The sequence below is a fragment of the Mauremys reevesii genome, linkage group 7, assembly GCF_016161935.1.
Source record: "Mauremys reevesii isolate NIE-2019 linkage group 7, ASM1616193v1, whole genome shotgun sequence".
Classification (NCBI taxonomy): domain Eukaryota; kingdom Metazoa; phylum Chordata; order Testudines; family Geoemydidae; genus Mauremys; species Mauremys reevesii.
In genome coordinates, this window is record NC_052629.1 from 122,174,081 (window position 1) to 122,198,244 (window position 24,164).

Here is a 24,164-nt window from a genome sequence, read left to right on the forward strand (position 1 = left end):
CCAGTCTGAAGGGGATTCCCCACTGCAGTATGGCCTTCGTCACACAGAGGCATCAGGGACAGGATTCGGTCCTATATTTTCCATCTATGGGCTTTATACAAGCAAACAACTTAATCATGTGTATAACTTTAAGCATGTGAGTAATCTCACTGCAGACAATAGGCATATTTACTAACAAAGTTTTGCGCATGCTTAAGGGCTTTGCTGGGTCTGGACCATGGTGCAGGAGGACCCTATTTCAAACTTGCCTTCTGAGACACAGTGTTAAGAGTTTAGTTCTCTAGCCAGGGAGTCTGCTTTCATTAAAAAGCAATTAGCCGCATTAAGGCGCAGAGATAAAATGCTGGTGTCTGCCTGGCACTATCAAAGGGCGCTTTGCATGAAATGCCATTCTTTAGACTTCAAAGGCAGGATCGTCAGAACTTTCCACTTTCCAGGTATGCAACCAACACAACCGTGGAGCTGAGTGTATCTGCTGGAGGAGTGCTTGAGACACAACATAACCTTGCAGGACAGACAGATACAACCTTTGCAAGCCTCCCTCAAACTCCGCTCCCCTATCTCAACACACAACAAAAGCTCTGCACGAGCAGTAGCCTACTCGAGCTACTTGAGGGTAACAGCAGCAGTGAAGACAGCGCAACAGAACCTGGGTACGTACTCAGCTTGTTAACCTGCTCTAAAGCCCCTGCAGTGCTGACTTCACTGCTAGTGGTACCTGTACTAGCTGGATCCAAGATAGTTCGAGTAGGCTAGACTGTGCACAGCTTTTGCTGTGTAGACAGACCCTCAGATGAATTAAATTTGGCCCCTCCACACTTCCATCTCCCCCCTTTACATTCACTTTCCTTAACGCCTCTCCTATTTAATTCTTTATTGGTTCTTACACTGTGCTCCTCTCTGTAGTTTCTGCGCACCTCCCAGTAGTGCCTCAGGCAATGCAATTCATGTCTGTTACATGTGTCCTCACCATTAATGTACCATTTAAAGTAAGGGCTAAATGCTTAATTTCCAAATGCATTTGTCTTTGACGTAGCAGTCAGAGGCCCAAACAGAGAGCAGGGTCCCATTGTGCTAGGCACTGCATGTACACTTAGTCCCTACCATGACGAACTTGTAATGAAAGCAGACCAGAGGTTGGAGATAGGAAGCATTATTATGTCCATTTTACAGTTGGGGAACTGACACCGAGAAAGATTAAGTGACTGGCCCAAGTTCCCAGAAGAAGTCTGGAGAACTGAGAATTAACCCCAGGTCTCCCAAACCCAAGTCTGTTGTTTTAACTACAAGATCGTCTTTCATTTCTACTCCTCCCACTTTTAGGAGACAGGAGACCAAACGAAGGCTTCTTACAAAAATCCCCCTTACAAAACCCCTGCTAAATTTAAAAAAATCCCTTTTATTGTTAATCTATTTAATAGTTTTTATCCCAAAGTAGTTCTCCTAAAAGTAGCTAAGGAGCACCACCTACTGTGCTCAGAATCTCAAGATGAAAGGTCACATAATCATATAAATCCATGTTTATTATGTACCAATGGAAAAGTTTTACTCAGTGCTGAAAAACAAACAGGATAGTTGTGAAATAATATGAAATGAAAATCATACAGGCTAGAATCTCTCCTGTACTGAAGCTCTGTTCAGCAGAGGAGCAGGCGCAGGCATGCAAGAGAGCTAGTAACACTTCCCTGATTTCCAGTGTCAGATCTAGCTCTGATGCAATTACAGCAGCCCAGCAGCAGCTCTAAAGTTGCACCATTGATATAGTGGAGCTCCCTTCCTTATTGTCCTGACACACGCCTCTCAATTTGTCCAGGTGGCTGGGAGAACTATAGAGGGCAGGACCTAGCTGCAGCCTCTATTGGTACAAGCAGGGAGTTCACCTGCAACACGGGGAATTCACTGCTCGCCGCCTACAGCCTATTTGCACCAAATCTGGCCCTCCATCTTTATTCTAAATTATGCCCATTAAATCAAAGATGTGAATGAAAGCGCCACGCCTTTCTTCCTCCCTTAAACATCTCAGTTGCTTTTTAAAATACTGCAGATTGCATTCAATCGGTTATAAATCCCATACATAAAATTGTACATGATGAGGAATCCGAGAAAGCAGATTCATGTGCATCTGTTACAATGCACAGTGGGGATTTCAGTTGCATCTTATAAATATTTGATAGTATCTAAATCATTTATGGATCTGTCAGGGGTCATTTTACTTGTTTTAGATGAATAATTAAAAGGATAATTAGGAGGACGTACAATCTGAAATGTTCATCTAATTGCTCATTTTACAGTATTTCATACTACCTGTGTCATATGACATGTGCGCCCCACCATCTCTCTGCCTCAGCAGCACTCTGTTATGGCCAACAGATTTTTCTTTATGTAAACTGTTTCTAGCATTACCCAATATTCAAGTACCACAGTGTAAGACTTCTTGACATTTTGTTTTTAAACAATGATTTAGTCAGGGAACACAGTAGAAAAATCAGCCCATCGAAAGTCATTTCAAAGTAGGCAGGCCATTCGTCCGGCTTTAAGCCCAACAGTCCTGTTTTTCAAGGTTTGTCCCCTGTCCCACACGGAGACAAAACCAGATATGGTTTTGTCCAGTATCACAGATGGGGGATGCCATTTTGAAGACTGTGCTGCCCACCACTCCCGCCAGCGTGACTTCACACATTCATGTATTTGAGGTCATGTGGGGGAAGGTGTGTGTGTGGGGGGGGGGAGGAAATCATACAGACGGGTTGGGGGTGGGCCCACACTGTTCCTGGATGTACCAGAATGTCCAGTATTCTGGGGATGAGTGGCCACCCTATTTCTAAGTACAGTATTGCTAATATCCGGACTTAGATTTAAAAATACTAGGGAATGCAGAGCTAAGGCTGCAGACGTCTGGATTGACAACTGTATGCCACATACCCTTTCTTACAAAGATTGCAGGGACCTCAGAACACTGTATACAATTTCATCAAAATGCCAACATTAAGAGAATGTTAAGGTTGCATGTTTAAAGGAGACAAAAGTTAGGAAATGCTAACATTGAAATGGAATTCCCTAGAAGATGATAGAAAAACCAGAATTCCCCAATGTGGAGTTATTGGACTTACACATCACCAAAATGCCCTTCTCAATAGTTCACAGGATGGCTCCTTTAACCTGCAAGCCTTAGGAGATGTGTGGCTTTTACCGTGCAAGGTGTGTTATGAATTTGCTTACTCTCTACAGCAAACTTAGCTGCACACTGAATGCTTGGTGCTTCCTACCTTCTCGCTGAACGCTGCTATGAAGGGCCGAAAGAGCATGCCAACAGTACTGTGCATACATAAGGCATGGTTTTCAGTGGGTTATTACTCAGTTTAATTTGACCAATTTTCACTGGAACATGAAGGGCAGTTCTCCCAATTAGGGTATTTCCACATCAATTTTCAACTCTCTTTCTCAAGGTAGTTTGTGACCAGAACAGTCAAAAACAGAATTTTTGCATGAAGAGGAAAATGTATTTTTTCTACTCCCCTGATGCTCTGAAACCCAGGGATTGTTTTTGCTCATGCAACCCACTGGTTAGGATGCGTTGCATAGTTTCGCTCTCCTGATCCACAGAAAACAGGGGTCTGTTACTACATTCAGCTGCCAAAGCCAGCTCTTTGGTTCAAGCCGTAGCGGCTGGTAATTTCAATGCCAGAAATTACTGGTTCATTCCATGCTGTGTCAGCCAAAAAGGTGACCCTCGCATGTTAAAATTAATGAAGAAAAACATCCTTCTTACTGTTATATTTGGTAAGTTCTATTCCAAAAGGGAAGAAATTTGTCAAGTTCTAAGTGACTAGGGGTTAGAATAGCAACATTTATAAGTGATAGTAGGAAGTGCTGCTCCCCCTGGAAAACCTAGGAACAACAGAACATACATTAAGAATATTCCGCCTTAAGCCTGGTCTACATTTCATGGTTTTAGCAGCATAGCTATCTCAGTAAAAGCTGTAGCATAAAACAGTTCTATTGGTATAACTGTGCTGATACCAGTATAGCTTATGCCAGTCAGGGAAACCAGCCTCAATGATTCCAGATACACACTATTATACTGATCCATACTACAGAGTTTTGCCAGTATAGCTATACCTAAATCCTCCTAAGGTAGACAAGGCCTTAACTGAATTGATGTGCATATTCACACTGAAGTCCTGCTCTCTTATGGGTTACCATACTGTTCTTTATCTGCTAGGGCAAACCCAGTACTGCAAAGCTAACACAGCAACTGTAGCCACATGCATTTCAAATGTAACTTTTCAGTACATAAAAAGTATTTTTTTTCCTTTTTTAAGGGAAATATTTTAGTAATGTATCAGCAAAACCAATGTCTGAGTCAGGCATTTCCTGGCAGTTAGTGTGTCTAGGCTAAGAGCCTTTGCCTTGGAACCTCACCACCTCCAACCAGTCATTAACTGCTAAGAAATGCCCTCTGCTTGTGTCACCATTGCTTAAATAGACATTTAATTGATTGACTGTCAGGATTTAATATAAAGGTCTTATGGTCCCATGACTCTTGTGCCAAAAAGCATAGCAATTTACTACAAAATCTGCCACTGCCTTCTACCTATCCTGCTTGGTTTGCTGCTATACCAAACTGCCAATTCAAAATTCTTCCCAGCAAAAACATCCTGCAAACCCAGGGAATGGGGTGGGGCCTGAGAAAATATGGGAGGAGCTACAGGTACCATGTTGACAGACTCAGCACAATGCCTTAGAATAGACATCGAAGCTAAAAAGACCGTGTGCACAGCTCTGAGAAAAGGACATACGGTACTCCAGAAAAGGGACAGCTGACCACTGATGTTCTGAGAGGTGTTAGCCTGTCAGAAAAAATCCACAGCGCAGTGTGAACAATTAAAACAAGACAGCAGTGTCAAGTCTGGTGCCTTGAAAGGAACCAGACTGCTCAGGGCAGGCAGGGCTCTTCAGTCTTGGTAGGCAGCCCGTCTGAGAGAAGGAATCCCAAATTCAAACCAGGGGGTGCCATGCCCCTCAGATCAGATAATCATCCTTGTGTGACAATTAACAGTGGCTGATGGAGAGGGGACGGCCATCACCGGCACTATTGTCCATGAAACATGGAGGACAATTCCGGGCCAATGACTCTCATGTGTCCAGGAAACACTTCCCGAAGACTGTATTTGGTGTCCTACCTCAGACTGCTCTGATCACTGGTTTGATCCTCTACCTTCCCCCAAGGGCCTGATCCCGTGCCTTCCGCTCCCTTCAACTTCACTTCTTAGGACAGGGCCTTACTGGCAGATGTATCTGAAACACCTCTCGCCTTACAGTTCGTGTGTGAACACAGCACCGCCATGGCATTGTCTACTTTATGCTTTCTAGAATGGTTTATTTTTCCATTCTTTTGCTGGTTTCCTTCAAATGTCATAGTGATATTCTTACAAAGAATCTGATTTATTAGATACAGTCCTCAGGTACTTGTACGGTCCCCACCACCATCCAAGTATCCGAGCGCCTCACAATCTTCAATGTAGTTATCCTCACAACATCCCTCTGTGGCAGGGCAGGGCTATTATCCCGATTTTACAGATGGGGAACTGAGGCACTGGGAGGCTAAGTGACTTGCCCAGGGTCACACAGGAAGTCTGCGGCAAAGGAGAGAAATGGACCCCTTTTTCCTACAGTCCCAGTTGAGATCCTAGCCACTGGGCCCTCCATTAACTAGAGGATGTCTCAAAATCTCTATGTAGTCCAAACGATTCTGAATTCAACAAATGGGGCAAAATGGATCTCTGGCTAGTATCTATGGCTCTGATCCAAAGCCCAGTGAATTCAGTGGAAGTATTCCCAGTCTATTTGCAGCTGTGCTACGACCCCCTGAGGTATGACTTCTAGTGAGTATGTGAGCAGACCCTTAACTAGAGAAACATGACATAAAGTACTGCAGAGACACATGTAGAATATTAACAAGGATATAAATACAGATTTAATAAATAAAATTGAATTAATTATAGATTTAATTCAATTACCTAAAAATTCTTGACCTTGACAACTGAAGAGGCAGACCTTATGATTTCTGCTTTTTACAATTTCAGTATTCAAGTGCAAGCAAACGCGAACAACTTGGTAGCTTAATTAACCTTGACCTTTTGGTGAACCGTTGAATTTTTGGTACAAATAAGCAATGTCTTCAGACTGTTCTTTTATAAAACAATTATAAAAATAGGCCAGAAGAGAAGTGCAGTTACAGTGCAGTACTGAGTGTTGTAATAATATCCACAATATATTAATCACAACTACACCACTTTGCACATCTATTGCCCTTTCTGTGTCAGAACCTCCTAACTCCTAGTCTTTTCTTTTATTCACAAGAATATCTTTGAGTTTTGCATTTTGGCACTGTTCACTACTGGACTCTATAGCTTCCCTTAGTGGGTAATTCAAGGTTACACCTTCTAATTCTCATACAGGCCTTTACTGCAATGCTCACTTGGCTGCCAAGAAAATGGTTGATACTGCGGATAAACTTCAAAAAACTGTTAAAAACTGATCTACAGCACTAATTCTGCACAGAATGCAGAGACAGCGACCTGGCAACTTACTGGGAAGTTCTCATGTTAGGATTAAATAGAACAATGGGATGTCTATGTGTTGGGGTTTTTTTGTTTGTTTTGTTTTTTAATTTATGGCTGGAGTTATTAATTGATTAAAGGCAGGCTTACGGAGACAAACAGGAAAGAACATACCAGTTTTCCCAGTGTTTTTCATCCATGTCTTGTTAGAGGATTCGTTGTCGAAACCATCAAGCTGTAATTCTTGATATTCATCTCCCACACGTGCATGATGGTCTACGATGTCTATTGGAGACTGGTGAGTGCCTCCACAGTCCACACTTGAAGTAACCCAGTGCTCAGGACCATATGTACCTGTTAAAAGAAAAGACCAACAACTCATTGTTCTGATGGGCCGACAGTTACATGACTATCCCTAAGTAAGGGCAGCAAGCATTTTAGTTCCCAAGGTAACTACGCCGCTGCTACATTTCCTGCATGCAACCTATGAAGAGACTGAAATCCATTAACTTTACACAGTACTCAAATTTTGCTTCTAGCAATAAACAACTCTGTTATTTTAATTTGCCCTTCTACACAATTATTTGCAATTTGCCAATCCCTTCACGACTGGGTTACGAGTTAGTATGGTGTTACAGGAACTTTCAAATAGCTACAGAAATAGTAGAAAGTTATGTAGTTTACCTGTTCGCATTAGATAATTAATATACTAATAATGCATTAACTCTCGTGTGTGTGACAGGTTAAGATAATATGACCTTAAATAACTGCTATTTTATTTTAGGTTCTAAAAACAGGCAACCAGGGGGAGAATTTAATTTAAATCAACTGAGAAATTAAGTGTGAACAAACTTGGGTAGTACAAAAAATAAACTACAGAAAGGAGAAATGGTAGAGGCGAGTGACAGCACAGCATTTTCTTCTACCATTTATCCTTTTTCGTGCTTTTATTTTTCTCACTACTCAAATCTGTTTTCACCTAATTTCTCAGTTGATTAAATTACTCTTCCAGATCTCCCCCCCAAAAGTCAAATAGTAGCAATGTGACGCACCATGGACAGATCAGCAGTGTCTTGCATACATATCTGTACATCTAGCACAGCGGTGTTTGCTTGAGATAGGATAGCTAGCCAACCGAAGAAACAGTGCCAGAGACTGACACTTCTCCATCCTCTCCCCCCTCCCTTTTTATTTGTATACAGTAGGGAGGAGGTTGTTCATTTTTTACAGTTTGTAAAGTGAGATAATTATGTGAAGGGGGGTTCCAAAGAGGATGGAGCTTGGCTGTTCTCAGTGGTGGCAGATGACAGAACAAGGAGTAATGGTCTCAAGTTGCAGTGGGGGAGGTCTAGGTTGGATATTAGGAAACACTATTTCACTAGGAGGGTGGTGAAGCACTGGAATGGGTTACCTAGGGAGGTGGTGGAATCTCCATCCTTAGAGGTTTTTAAGGCCCAGCTTGACAAAGCCCTGGCTGGGATGATTTAGTTGGGGATTGGTCCTGCTTTGAGCAGGGGGTTGGACTAGATGACCTCCTGAGGACCCTTCCAACCCTGATATTCTATGATTCTATAAGTAAAATACATATCTGGCATAATATATTGGATTGCATCCTGTCGTTTTGCCCCTTGACCTAGCATAAGGCAATCAAGCATAACAGCTATTCCAATTTTAGTGTCATTTTGGTCAGAGAAGGTTGTGCAGGTTGATCCTCCTGGCTGAGGGAATTCTAAACTCCTTCTCCCTGAAGGACACCCTACAAATCGCACTCATCTTCCAATGGGTTGTTCTAATGCAGGCCATTTTAGTGGGTACCTTGATATTGTGCTCGGTACTCATCACATACAAACGCTACACATTAATCTGAACAAAAGTGTCCTGTTTGTTAATTACAAGCTGGCAAAATGGCAATGTGTTTTAAAAATCATCTACGGTCTCTGCTTTATTTAGACTGTCATAGCTCATGATTCAGTTTACACTCTTAGTAAAAGCCACTTTAAATGAATTCCCAATTAAAGAGAACCCAATTATTAAATCCTAAACATGTTCTGTTTCTAGACAGATTTTCCTTACCAAAGTGTTTTAATGCATAACTGTTTTGTGGCATATTAGTTGGCCACTTAGATAGCCTACAAACAAGTTTGCATTAAAATGGCAATGAAATTTTTGTTACATTTCAAAAAGCCCAGTAATGCAGATAACTCTCAAGCTATCACATGTTGGTATTGTTACGAATTCAGACAAAGGTCTGGATTTCCAAAGTGTTCACCACTGGCCTAACAGTCCTTCCAATGAAGACAATGGGAGTTATGCCACTCAAACAGGAATTAGTGGTTTTTGAAAACCCCACCGTCTCCAGCAGAGTTGCTATGCAGTGCCCCCTTCTGGGCCAAGCTTGGCACTGCAGGCACTTGCTGCCTCAATTCACCAGTTGTGGCAGCCCACAGTGTAAGTTCAGTATCAGTCTTTGAAGAGTCAAACAGTAACAAACTCAGAATTTGCCTGGCTGCTCCTACAAACAAGCAAATATACACCAAAGGCAAATACTTGAAGCTAAGCCCCTGGGATTCTGGACTAGTTCTGAGGCACCCCTCCTCCATCACAGTCTCCCTCAGTGCTCTTGAGAAGAAGCATGTCAGCCATCTTAATGGACCTTCTGGAACCCAATTGGTCAGCGTCTCCTCCTCACCCTTCTTGGCTCTGGAGAATTGTGTCTTGTTGGTAGCTTCGCCTGAGTGGGTTGGCAGGTGTGAGGTTGCCAATGCTTCCAGCTGGGGGCAGAGAAGGCCTGATTGATCGCATTGCACCCACCCACAATGCTTTGGTGACCACTGCAATCAGTGGGAGATTTGTTGAATAAGGACTATAGGATTGTTCCTTTATAGACATTTGCAAGGCACGTACCTTTTTGAAAATCAGAACTGTTGATCAATTTGCAGAGAAAATATCTTGTTAATTTGATTTGACATACGAGTAAAAATTTCAAAAGTGGCTAAGTGACTCAGCAAAACTAAGTTGGGGAAGGGTAGGCATAGCTCAGTGGTTTGAGCATCAGCCTGCTAAACCCAGGGTTGTGAGTTCAATCCTTGAGGGGGCCACTTAGGAATCTGGAGCAAAATCAGTACTTGATCCTGCTAGTGAAGGCAGGGGGCTGGACTCCATGACCTTTCAGGGTCCCTCCCATTTCTATGAGATAGGTATACCTCCATATATTATTAAGTCCCATTTTAAAAAGTGACTTAGGCACTTTGGTGCATAAAGTCTCATTGACTTTCAGCGAGATTCATTCTTCCACAGCACAGATGCTCACAGATATTTAGGTCCCTGACCCTCCTGGGAGTTAGGAACCTAAGTCACTACTGAAAACAGGATTTGGGCTCCTAAATCACTTACATGCTTTTGAATATTATACCCTCTGCATTTCTTTAATAATTGATAATCTCCTTCTAGTCAATTACCAGCTCCCTCTGGATCTAAATCTAGGATTTACTAATGGAAGTGCAGCTGCATCTTTATGTGACAGTAATATTGTTATATGCATAAAATGCTTTCATATTGGTGCTGAATTATTAAAAAAAAAAAAAGTAACGCAATAACACTCTGAGCAATTCAAACCCACAACTGAAAGCTGTGCTGTGGTTGCAAGTCCTGCTATTTCATATCACTGTCACAAGGCTAAGTTTAAGACCTGCTATATAGAATCAGCATGGAATTTTTTTAAGCTGGGGATTTTCCATTAATTTTCTTTCAGAACTTTTTGAAACGCTCTAGCTCCACTAACAGACTATTTTCACTGCATGCTAGTGTGGCATGCAAATTGCTACACACAATATGATCGGCACTATAATGCCAGCAGTTGTCGATAGTGAGAAATGTAGGGCCAGATCCCCCTGCTGGTGTAAAGCAGCATAGTCCCGTTGATTTCAACGGAGCTACGCCAAGTTTTAGCAGCTGAGGCTGTCGCTCTTATTACAGAACAGTTTGAAAAGACAAGAAAGTGGATTCGTTTTTCTTTTAGATTTTGAGAATCGGGGTAAATAAATAATACTTCACACTCAGGAAAAATTAGCTTAACACCCTGTAAAAATGTAATCAAGAGGTTAGCCCAAAAAGATTTATTTATTCGCTCATAACCATCAGAAGGTTTAAGTGTAACAGCTTGCTTTTTCCCATGTACATTCAAGTGGAGTTTTAATTGAAACTGATCTTCCACTACAGATTTCAAATTAATTCTTCTTCTAAGTGTCTCATGCTCCAGACACCCTTGCCTTGCAAAAAACCTACATCATTAGTGGAGGAAATAGAACAGTTTCTAAGCTTGCAGGTATTGATTACCTATTCCCTACATCAAAGCACAATTGCCATTCTGCACTGTATAAATCTCTTCAGTGTTAGACACTTTATAAAGTACTGAGAATTATATCATTAATCATTTGCAGTTGCACCTGTCCTGCTATATTGAATTCTTTGTTTTTTAGAACTTTAAATAAATGCTTTTAAATAAAAACATGACACTAAATAAAGATTGCATTTAACTTAAACCTAGTAAAAAAAAAACCCTGCATCTTGCGTGTGACATTTACTGGTCTGAAACAGAGAAACAAAAAACTATTTGCATTTCACTTGCAACAAGCATCACAATTTTAATCAAATAAAATTTGGATTGAATTTGAATTGGGCTTTTAATGGCTGACAAATAATTCAGTGTTCCAAACTTGACACTCTGGAAGCCTTCCTCTATTCATGAACAATACAAGCTTCCACAGGAAACTCCAGGAATACATGTGAATTATAATAAAATGTCAACCACCGCGTCCTTGAGTTCTAGTGCCAGAAGGAATATCTGCAGAGAAATATTGTAGACCTGCACGGTGGTGACCTTTAGCATCATTAGTTATTAATGTTAGCACCCATTCTGTGCTAAGCACTTTCCAAGCACTCAAGGAGAATACCCCTGCTCTGAGGAGCTCTCCATCTAACCTGAATAAGCCTTTACACTATATTGTGCTAATAAATCCAATGAGCAACACACTGCAAACATAACAGATGAATGGCGTGTGCTATGGTATAAGGGCTGCATTAACCCCCAGGCTATCGAAACAGGGGGCCAAGGGGAGTAGGAACAAGAGGATCAGGACTGGGTAACTGTTCACATAGGGAGTAGATGGGTCAGGTGGGGGGACACGAATCAAGAACAGAGACTTGCACGGTCTCACCCCATTTATTTTGCCCTGTTTTCCTCTCCTTGGCTGACCTTCAAAACAGACCAGCTACCTGCGAAAGGCCCAGTAACTCCAGGATTTGAAATGCCTCCCACACAGAGTGGTTTTCCACCCCCTGCGGCTGGACAGCCGTATTTGGGATCCTGTGGTGGTTAGTACTCCTCTCTGACAGCTCAGGAGTTTGCTGAGCTATAGAGGTTTACAGATCTTCCATGGGCCAAAAGCCTCAGAATCTAATTTTGCATGATTGGTCTCTAGTGACTTGACCACACTCCTATTGAAGTTAATGGCAAAACTCCTGTTGACTTTAGTGGTATGGGCTCAGAGCCTAGGTCAGTAATCTTAGGATTGCAACCATCCCTTATCATATGAATTCAGGCATCTTAAGCAGAATGCAACACTCAGGGTTTCTTTCATTTATGCTCATCGGAAACTACTTGTCGCTTCCTAGCTAGGTTATGTAATGAACATCAAGTTTTCCTCAGGATGAGGAAATATTTCTTATTCAACCGGCAGCCCTAAAATCTTTTCTTATGCTAAAATTTTCTGTCAGCTACTGCAGGATTTTTATTAATAGCCTTTTAATATATAAGCTGTTCTTTAAATAGAATAAAAAATTACCTTGTTTTTCTTCCTGCTACTGTACATCCTAAATAATGACTAGGCTTCACTAATGAAAAACCATTAAAAATAATGAATTCAGCCAACATCTAATTAAAGCTGATATAAACTTTCATGGATTTTTTTTTTAACTCAGTCAAATGTATTTATTTTTCCTTCATGAAACTATTGTTTAAAAATATAACTTTTTAAAACTGCATTTGTATTCCAACTTTGAAATTTCCCTCATTTGCATTAACTTTCCAATTACCGGCTCAGTTAGCTTTATGTAAAGTTGTGGTCTTCATATATTTCTTTACATAACAACACACTTAATTTGACACGTGGTACCATGTACGAGTTATCTTATGCCGATCGTTCATTTACCAGTTGGAAATAAAGATAGAATATAAAATTTATTTTTCTAGAGCTCACTTTCCGTGTACTTTGACATGAGCCATCTCACTCTGAGCCCCAGATCTGGCATACAATGGGCCATTTTTTGATCCCACTTACACAACAATCTTAGAGCGCTCAACTGCCTTGACTCCTAACACATCCTTCATTTCCAATAGCAAATGGGGGTGACATTTGCGAAGTGACCTAACATTTTTATAATTAGGCTTCAGCGCCAGCCCGATGGAGGCACAATTACTTTGGTCACATGGTGGGGATACCTATCCCATCCCTGAAGGGAGACCACTCATCAGTAACAGTACAGACCAGGAGTGATAGCATATGAGACATACAGCTGTACAAGGCAGATATCAACAGAGCCATCAAAAACTGGCAGTGGGGGTAAACATGTACCTCTCATTCCTCCCAACCTGCCTTTCTCTTCATTGACCCATATCCAACTTTTATTGCTCAACTAGTTTGTCTGGCTTTTCAGAGCAGAGAAAAAACAAACCTGGACTGTCATCATCCGAAGACACGGTCTACAAGAATTAGCATGCCCAAGCTGTGTGCAAACGGTCAGGTCCCTGTTCTCGCTGGGCTGGAGGCAGGCTGCTAGTGGCATCTGGCATTGGGTAGTCCTCCTACAAGGTTTAAGCCTGTTTAAACCACTAGAGGGGTACAAATTTCAGAAATGCGTTGATGATTAAGGAGATTATTAAGAGCTTAAGTCAATAGGATCTAGGCTCTGACATGACTTAGGTACTTTTGAAAACAGGACCCTTGATGTGTGAAGGCATGATAGCTCCCAATCCAAGTGAGGGTAGCAGGTGTCTCTTTTAGTGTCAACACCAAACCAACTATTAGGGATTGATGGGAAGAACTAGTCTCTCCACAAAAATGCTGTTTACCAGCTCATGGCTGCGTGTCAGCAGCATACTCAGACTCAAGGCTGTCTCAGGGACAGAAGTAAGGACTCTTGCTAGTCTGGCAGGGCAAGGAATAAAGAGGCACTGTTCCTTCCCATAAACTTGCAGATATGATCTGCTCAAGAACACTAAAGTTTTGTTGAAGAAGGCTGCCGGCTTAAATCTCCAAAGCTCCACATCAGGGCCCTTGTCATAATTCTCCTGTCCCAGCAAGAACCAGCTCTCTTTTTATGAAATATAATTCAGAATCCTACCTACCATCAAGTAAACTTTGCACCCTCCTGTAAGCTTAAGAAATAACGAAGAAGTTGGCACCAATTCTAAATTCCACGGTTACACTTTCTACTTAGAGGTTGGAATTTTTAAAAGGGCATAAGTGAGTTAGGTGACCAAACACCACCGAAATAAATGGAAGCTGCAGACTTTTAAGTTCCTTTGGAAATCCCAGTCTTAACACTTCATGGGAGAAAGGATTCGAACATACTACTTGACTCTGTAACTCAAGACTTCCCCATAAATGTAGCAATTTAAAAGCCCTTGTGATGCTCAAGTTAGGAAGGCACCTAAAGGAGGAGGAGCTCAAATTAAAGGATTAAATGAGGAGACAGGGCCACTTTTCGTGTGCACCTCAGAACCAGACCAGCTGATTCATAGCGTCCTGCATTTCTCCACTGAAGAAGGAATAGAGTAAAGCAGTCAAGATGAATTGGGAAGATGGCATTTAGACATAAGGCAAGAAAGAACACTTTGAGTGACTGACTTATCTCTTGCTAAGTAATTTGTCATGAGACTGCAGGGGTAAAAAGTATAAAAATCCCTAGAAGCCTTGATACAATCAGTGGCATCTTTCAGAGGCCTTTCCATCCCAGAAGAAGCAGTTGAGTTGTTCGAATTATTATACTGGGGGAGAAATTGCTGAAATTATCCTGTAAAAAGAATGTATCTAGCTCCAAGAGATGGCGAAACAGAGCGAAGTAGTTAGAGATCACAAAGCTGGTTTGAACAAAGATCCGAGGATTTCCTACCCCGAGGGGAAAAGGACTTTTCATTTTATTATTCTCTGTCATCACTCTGTTTAACATGAGAGGCTCACACTTGCAAAAAATTCCAATTACTGCTTGAAAAATGAGAGACCTAATACCAAGAGCAAGATGCTGGAGAGTTGCACTCAGAGGCCTAAACAAGGTTATAAGCATCATTTTTTTTGGTTTTGCAAGCGGAGTACTGCAAGGGGTTCATAAGAACAACAAACAACTGATGGCAGTTCTTTGAGAACAACACTGCTGAACGAAACATCTACCAAGGACAGGATCCAAGGAGAGGTATTTGAAATTGCAGTGCTTGGCATGTAAACTCTAGCAGGGTCCTTCCTAATCAAAAGGTTGCTGGGTAACATCTAGAGTAAGAAAGGTTGGACTCGTGAACGGACACACGAGAAGTATTCATCTTTAATAATTGTTAGCCAGTCACAATGTAATAATCATACATAATGATACATAATCATACATAATCATACATTTATTCCCAGCATACCTAGAGGGAATGTCTAAATATTTTCTTTTTTAGCAGCAAAGCATATCTAAAAAAAGATTTATTTTCTCAATGATACAGCTTCTGCCATGTTTAATCATGAGTAGATATTTGCAAAAATAGGAGCCTCAAGCCATGCTCCTAGATGCATGTTTTCCTGTGTTGTTTCTAACTTTTAAACCTGAAGCCGGAGTGATTCACCTCAGAAATGTTAATCTAAAATTTGTATTTTCTCAGTCATAGTTGCAAAGAATTATTGTTGCTGCATTCTTTAATGACAAGCTTAAATTGTTTCACAATTGCTTTTGGCAGAAAACTTGCTAACATATGTATTTTCTCTTTCCTTGTATTCTCAACACAAATATATATATACATTTTACACACATGTATGTGTATATAAGCATAGTCACATACACATATAATTTCAAAATTCTAATTTTGTTCTTGAATGTCATATGAAACTCTCATGAATCTTATATGAAGCTCCCATTGTACTGATCATCTGCCAAGGGCACAAATGTATGATAAATAGCCAACGTAAGAAAACATCAAAAACTTAATACAAATCGTGCAGGAAGCTTGTAGTAAAGTGGAATTAACATAATTAGTGAAACAAGCTTTTTATATAAACATTCTAATATTCAGTATTCATGATCTAAATAATTTACCACTATAAACAGGAAAATGGCATTAGCTTAGGAGGGGTGGATAAATTGTTTTTTAAAAATAAGGGGAGTGACTTGCATTAAACTGCTGAAAGATATGACTAATGTCTTTGCGGGTTTCTTACCTTTATGCAACATTTCAGCAATCCTTGCATAGTATGTAAAACACAGCACAACAGTATCAATAAAATGAATATCCAGAACTTATTGAGTAGGAGAATAAGTTATTGCATAGAATGTGCCTAAAGGTAGCCAGTGACTGAGAATACATAAATTGACATCCTCTATTTTTCATAATTTGTTGAATTTTTAACACAAGTAACTGACATCTCACACAGTTCATTGTATAACTGTCTGTCTCTGTGGCCTTTTAAAAACTGCCCATCACTGAGCTGTATTTAATGAATGAGGTGATAAGTTACAGTACAAGGAGAAAATACAAGATTCATTTATATGGTGAAAGTATAAATTTACTTCTGTGCAAGTTGAGTAAAAACCCATTAAGCCTGTAGAAAAAAAAGGCCTATGCGCTTTTTAAAAATATCATCATAGACACATTTTCTTAAAATCTGATTAAACATAAATCCTAATGAAAATTACTATGTAAAGGTGCATTGTGAGTCGGAGCAGTGGCTCAGTGACAGTGCTTTGCATTGCTGCAGGGAAGACCTAGTTTAACTGATGAGTTTGGACATGTATTCCTTCAGCAGGTAGCGTAGGGAAGTGCTGCGGAAATAGAATACTCTGTACATGCAAGGTGATAGTGCCTCATGTATTGCCTACCTAGCAATGACCCCTAGCAATGACCCCCATTTTGTCCTCTTTCTCTGGAAGGATGATAGCTGTGTTGCTGGGCCTTGAAAGCAAATGTATTAGTATTTGTGTCTCTGTAGTGGCCGAGAAGCCCTGGCCAGGCAGCCTCCTTGTGCTAGGCACTGAATAATATAGAATAGACGAGAGTTCCTGCCCCAAAGAGTGCAAAGTAGAAGAACACAAGACAAACAGTTACAAAAAACAAATAACCAATTGGTCCAAAGCTGCCTCCCACCTGATGTTGTGGGACTCGAGGTCAGGTGATGGTCTGAAGAGCACCCGCTCCTTGTAATGGCCAGAAAAAGCTCAGCTGAGCTAGGGAACTGCAGGGAGCTTTTATGGTGGAGCAGAGGAAGCATGCTGCTATTCGGTGACTCCGGGCAGATTGCCTGGGGAATGAGAACTACAGGGAGTAGAAAGCCGCCTGCAGGAGTCCCTGCATCAGGACACTGGCTGGGAGAGGAGAGGAGAAAAGCCTGTGGGAACTGTAGCCCGTGTTGGGCACAGAAATTACTTTATTTTGCCTATGTTTCTGTTTAACCAAGAAATTGCACCCTGAGGCAAGGGCCTCGGACAGATCCTGGTGTGGCATTGCTCCTTGCTGGGCTGGGGAGCACCTCAGTGGCTTGCTGTGAAGAGGCAAGTGTGCGGATCAGAGTAATGAGAGTGGGCTCCCGCCCAGTGATTTAACCCTGCCTCGGTCTCCGACTCCTTTCTAGCATTGTGGGCCGCAGTGTCTCTCTCCGTCTATAAGATGGAGGAATGTTGTGAGGACTGGCTAACGTTTTAACCACTCTGAAGCTGAAAAATGCTGTACTAGTGCAAAAATAAAGTTCCCTCATAGGTTTGGTTGCAATCTCTGGATATGCGCACATAAGGAAAACCAAACACTGTAATTATTTTTTCTAGTGTTGGAACAATAGCTTTGAAAACCTATTTTCTCTAAGGAGTGCACTTAGCAGTCTTGCTCGCAATGATGAAAACTGCTAATGTAAACGATACCGCGCTGTAAATTAATTATTTTCAATACAGGCTGGGCTGTGGGAACAGAAAGTGCTGCAGTTGGCTCCTAGCCAACTTATGAGTAGCCAGTTCGAGCCCTTTTCCCTCCCTGGAGCCCCGGCTCTGGGAACTGCACTAAAAAACTTCATTCCAAGAACTTTCTATTTGTATTGAATTTTTGCAGGATACAGATTAATAAAACATTGATTGAGAGCACAGACCAATCTATAAAGGGAATAAACAGAGGCAGGGAGGAGTTACATCAATATAGCCCTGCTGAAGGCAATGGTGGAATGGGAACCCTCATGATTTCTAAGGAAACCTGCTTTAAAAAAAGAATGATTTTTATCTTGTTGCTGCCGTGGCTTCTTAGCTTTTACATTTACAAAACCAGAAAAATCATCCACGTAGCAGATGGGTTAAAAAAACCAAACAAAACAGGGAGAAAAAGATCAAATGCTTGTTAAATGTTGGCCTTACCTTGGGCTCTGAATTACCCCTTGCTGGTCCTAATCTGACTAATCTTAATTGCACCCTACATTTGGCCCTTATTGCTTAACTCTATCACAAGCAACACTTGTGTATCCTGAATAATTAGTATTTGACAAACCCTGATTCGACAGCAATCTTATTTTTTTAAGTTAGGAACAGTTTTGCCCACCCTATAGACATAATGTTGTCCCTGTAACAACCCATTATTCAATTCAGATGTCCTCTCTTCAATATATGCACATTAAATAGTTCTCAAAAAGGTTTACGTGATTGCCAGCTTTTAATTAATGATACTGAATGCCTTTCATGAACATTCAATCTATTTTCCCACCATAACTGTAACAGCACAATACCCACTTTAGGGTTTTTTTGTTTTGTTTTGTTTTTTAAGGGTTTCTTTAATCTGACATGTAGGAGATGTAACTGCATCTATATCTGATGTAAGAGAACTGATTTTATACTTTTATACCTCAGCTGTTTCACAATTCCCATTTTCAAAATGCTACTGTCAATGACCTACATTTTCAGAGGTGTTTTTGGGATGCCACCATTTTTGAGTGCCCAAAGTCAGACCCCTAAAAAGGTTGGATTTTCAAACGGTCGGTGCTTAGCACTTTCTGAAACTCAAAGGTCAATTAAGGTCAGGCATCCATAATCATTAGTCATTTTTGAAAATTTAGGCCAATGTGTTTAAAAAGCTACAAAGGAAGAGCTGGTGGAAATAACGTTTTCAGCAAAACGGAAACTTCCACAGAAAATGTCTGCTTTAGAAAAAAATCTTTCAGGTTGTCATCAAACAAACTAACAAAATATCAGTTTTTAGCAACTGGTGCACCTGTGATCCAGAGCAGTCTGAATCCTGGATAAATTCCCACTTTTGCAACAGCTGCTATCTTGGCCCACACATTGGGGGTGGAATCCAGGTCCTGCCTCAGTGCAGGGGGCAGGACTAGATGACCTCTTGAGGTCCCCCTTCCACCCTACATTTCTAAGATTTATGACCTTTAGAGCACAAATACTCATCTCTACAGTTTGGTCTAAACAGCCAGGCTCCATAGCTGGGGCTGAAACTGGCCTACATCCCACGGGGGAATAGGGGGAGACATACGTCTCACAGGCTGACCTGTGAGTAAGATTACCTTTCCCTGTCATCAACGACTAGGAGCTCAGTCAACATCCAATGGGAGCAGAGGTGGCCTGAGCAATCATAAACAGGAGAGAAGGTGTTTGCGAGACAATCTCTCTGCTAAAAACTGCTCCACACTATGAAGTACGAGAATCCGTGGTTCAAATTAGTGCATGAAGAGAATTCCCCTCCATTTATTTGTTTTATCCCTCATCATGTGTAGGGACAGTGAGCTCTTTGGGACAGAAACTGTCCTTTTATTAAATACAGTGCCTTGGTGGGGCCCTCATCACCAACTGGGTTGTCTGGGCACAGCTGTAATGCAAATAAATAGCAATAATAATTTAAAAAAACCCGGTAAATTGATTGTTAAAAACATTGCATTGATAAACTGGAAACTCAGTAAATCAACAGTCTCACTTGGGGACAAGCCGAAAAATTTAATACAAGAAAGAAAAAGAAGGCCAAGGTCCACTCCTCTTGGACAAGGTCACCATAGTAAAACTGTCTGTCTTTGCACAGCACTGGTTTTGAAGAGATGTCCACATGACCCGGTGCTTGAATTAAAAGCGAGCTAAAGCTTTTTACTTCTCTTTTAATTAATTTGTTTGAGACTCTTGTCCTCAGTGGTGGGTGAAGTGGTTTCTAAATATAGGGCAGTAAAGTGATTTGGGCTGCCTGTGGATGGTAAGTGTTACATAAATGTAGGGCATTATCTCAATGTACCACATCCCTGCAGGCCGTATGGCATGGGGAACATAAGCACCCTCGTTGTTCACAGGTTTAGTACTCACGCATGGTCGGGGTTTGAGTCTTTCGACCCACCTTAACAGCCTGGGCCCACGTCCCATTTTTAGAACCCCTTAGGTTAAATGTATCCCTCAGCAACACTTGTCTAAATCCGGAGGAAACTCCACTGATTTCAGTTTACACCAGTGTGACATCAGCAGTGACTCAATCTAGAGCAGGGGTGGGCAAACTACAGCCTGCAGGCCGCATCCAGCCCATCAGACCTTTGAATCTGGCCCTCAACCTCCCGCTGGGGAGCAGGGTCAGGGGATTGCCGCCCTCCAGCCGGGGAGCAGGGGCAGGGACTTGCCCTGCTTTACACGTGCCGGCTCCCAGAAGCAGCAGCATGTACCCTCTCTGACTCCTATGCGTAGGGGCAGCCAGGTGGCTCCGCACACTGCCCCCACCCCAACTGTCGGCTCTGCAGTTCCCATTGGCCAGGAACCACGGCCAATGGAAGCTGCAGGAGTAGTGCCTGCGGACGGGGCAGCATGCAGAGCCGGCTTGGCCAGCACCACGCCTCTATGTAGGAGCTGGAGGGGGGGACATGCCACTGCTTTCAGGAGCTGCTTGAGGAAACCGCTGCCCAGAGCCTGCACCCCTGACCTCCTCCCATGCCCCAACCCTCTGCCCCAGCCCTGATCCCCCTTCTGCCCTCTGAACCCCTCGATCCCGGCCCAGAACACCTCCTGCACCCCAAACCGCTCATCCTCAGCCTCACCCCAGAGCCCACACCCCCAGCCGGAGCCCTCATTCCCCCCCACACTCTGACTCCCTGCCCCAATCCAGAGCCCCTTCCCATGCCCTGAACTCATTTCTGGGCCCACCCCCAGTGTCTGCACCCCCAGCTGGAGCCCTCCCCTCCTCCTGCACCCCAACCCCCAATTTCATGAGCATTCATGGCCTGCCATACAACTTCCATACCCAGATGTGGCCCTCGGGCCACAAAGTTTGCCCACCCCTGCTCTAGAGGAAGGGGGTTCAATCTTCTCAGCCTGAGGGCTCAATACAGTATTTAAAACAGATTGAGCAGCCACCATCAATACTTATTGGCAGAGCCCCTGTCCCGTTCTCCTTTCGCACCACTCACACAATGCAAACCAAGCAGAAACCACATGCAATTGCCCTGCTTGGGATTCCCCAGCATGGGCAAGGAGGGAGAATAGCTGGAGTTTGCTGCACTCTGGCTATCCCCAGATGGTATATGGTCCCTAGGGGACCTTTGCCTGCTTGCGCAAGTTAAAGCAGCATGGAGGCTGCTCTAACCTGGGCTGAGGCAGAGAATCAGGGAGCCATAATTAGTTGTTGGTTCTCAGCATCTTTTTTCTTTCCCCTTGTCTGCCCTGGGTGACTGAGAAAGGGGAGCCACGCGATATTAGGAGCTCCCCAAAGTTCAAGCAGAATCAGTCAACCTCCTACCCTGGTCTCCCTGAAGCCCATTGGTTCAGTGGGGAAGCAGGTGATGGGATTACCAGGGCTACACTCGCCTCCCTCTTCTGCAATGCAGCAGGTGGCCATGTGGGGAGCTGCTGAGCAGCCACTGCAAGGAAGGGACCACAGCTGCACGGAGGACTCCTAGCTCCCCTGGGATTGAAGGGGGAGCAGTGGAAGGCAGCTGGGGAGACTGTGCCCCCTATGAAAAGGCAGATTCAAACGCTGGCAAGGACGCACACTTTTAATGGATAACCAAATAGACATTTTCTCCTTAAGAGAGTCGCCCTTGAAAGCCACAACAGGTCCACTGCTCTACATTTACACTGGTGTAAGCTGAGAGCATCATCTGGCTCAAAGGGCAGTGCAAACCCTGCAGTTTGAAGGGCTGGCAATGCCCTCTGCTGTTGCAAGGTCTTTCTGGCTTGGTCACCGAGGACAGTCATGCCCCGGGTAGTGTGCTCTCGCACAGTGTTCCCTGCCCCTACTGGCCTCAGGTGTAAAAGCCGGGGGGGTTAGCCTTGAACATGCCGCTCTTATGCTGTGTATTCATGGCACCATCAGAGCAGCCCCAAGTGAGCTATACTATCAGATGAAATCGACAGTGTATCAGTGAGCTTGTGTTCAATCTGTAAGATATTGGATTTCTATAGTGTTTGCAGAGCACATTAAATCATCATCATCATCATGTTTTTTCAAGACAGCCATAATTATTCAGGCTGTCATATTATCTCACCAGTGCTTTTGAAAAACTACTTAATATTAGCAAACCCTTGCTAAAAACAATGTTTTGGTTGAGGGCGTAATCTTCGTATCGGTACACAGCCATACCTGGTCTTATCTACACTACCAATTCCCTGCTGATTGAGCGGATTCATTAACAACACAATCTCTGGAGACTGAAATGAAGTCTCATTCTTCGTATCACTGGTGCCTTGCTGTTTGCTTTTGCTTCACAGTGTGCACACAAGTAATTAACTTACTATGCTCCACTAGCTACTGACACATTACTTGGCATAGAAAAATTCACCAGCAGGTAGTTAAGCATGCAACACATTTTCAGTCAAACGAACTTCATAACAAAATGCTACTTAGGAAAAGTGCAGCTCTTTCTGATACAATATGGAGGGATTTGTTAACATGCACCACACTGACTGTGCCAATAGGAACTGCTTGGTGGAATAAAGTCACCTTTATTATTAATTTTGCTTAACATGCAATACATTAGTTTGGGGAGGGGGGAAATGGGCAGAGAGTGAAAAAGACATCACTGAAAGGATGAAAACATAGCAATCAGCCTAGAGTTGCACGTACAAAGATGTGACGTAAGGACTGACACAGGATCTACAGAACAGAGAAGAAAAAGGACTGAAAGCCAGGCAGACAAGAAAGGGCCTCACTTGAATGCAGAATTATTGATTTTATCGGTGTTGAGAGAGACAAAGGACAGGACGTATCAACTGCTATTTAAATGAGGGGTAAGTTGATATTTTAAACTCAAGAGTGCAGAGCAATAGCTTTCGATGATACTACTTTTTTTGGGGGGTGGGGGGTAAAGAAGAGAGAGAAAAGAAATGTACTTACTAAGACCCAGATCCTATAAACACTAATGCACCTGAAGTATGTGCATAATGCCACTGAAGTCAAGGGGACTACTCACTTGAGTAGAGTAACATTATGGGCTTATCTGTTTGTAGGCTCAGAGCCTTGCAGCCTGGGCTGCAAATGGATGAACTCATGTGACTGCACAGAGACCCAGTTCGTCATGGGCTTTGGCGTCTCCTGGCATGCTCTCCATCGCAGGCTGGCAAGACCAAAAGGTGAAATTCTGACCCCACTAAAGTCAATGACAAAACGCCCACTGGCTTCAATGAGGCCAGAACTTCACCCTAAGGGTACAAAGGTTATGGGAAGATTCATAGATCTCCATTCTGATCAGGGCATGTACCAAACTGCCACTTTAAACTTTTTAATCATTAGTAAATACAGCAGATTGCACCAGCCTGCTAAAAGTTCTGCTCTAGGACTTATTTGGGGAAGTTCTCTGGCCTGTGTTCTACAGGAAGTCACACTAGATGATCACAATGGCCCCGTCTGGCCTTTGAATCTATGAACCTGGTATAAGAGAAACATGTCTAGCAGTGTGGACATTACACACGAAAGAATGGTCCAGTTATTTACTTTACACTACCCTTTCCTTTATTTTCCAAATTCTTGTTGGGGCAGGAAAAAACACTATTTCAAAATATTAGACTAAAAGCAGAAACTTGGCCAATAATATAAAGGCCCGTTCACAACACTAATATTACTGGCCACAAGTTCACCTTTTCATGACAAAACTCTTGCTGAATTCTATCTTGAAAGGATACGTGGTCCTGATGACCTACAATAACGAAAGCGACAGTCTCTACAAAGTAACTATTCCTCCTAAACAAAAAATCGCTTTGAATTCATGGAAATTCAGACTTTTTGTCCCCCCACCTCCTCCCTTTGCCTGAGTCTGGCACATCTAGCATAGAGGTTGTTCAACTCTGTCCAGAAAGTGTTTTGTGTTTTCCTTCCATATCTCAAAATACATTTGACTTTTCTTTTTGTGACAACACTTA

General features: G+C 42.5%; 1 protein-coding gene across 3 annotated transcripts in view; it reads right to left on the minus strand.

Moving 5' to 3' along the window:
• The window catches only part of PTPRG (protein tyrosine phosphatase receptor type G), a 575,819-nt gene that overhangs the window by 260,664 nt on the left and 290,991 nt on the right, over window positions 1–24,164 (minus strand). For all 3 annotated transcript variants that reach the window (XM_039546377.1, XM_039546378.1, XM_039546376.1), the window contains exon 3: window positions 6,738–6,917. In XM_039546377.1, coding sequence (XP_039402311.1) covers window positions 6,738–6,917 — 180 coding nt within the window. The remainder of the gene's footprint in view (window positions 1–6,737; window positions 6,918–24,164) is intronic.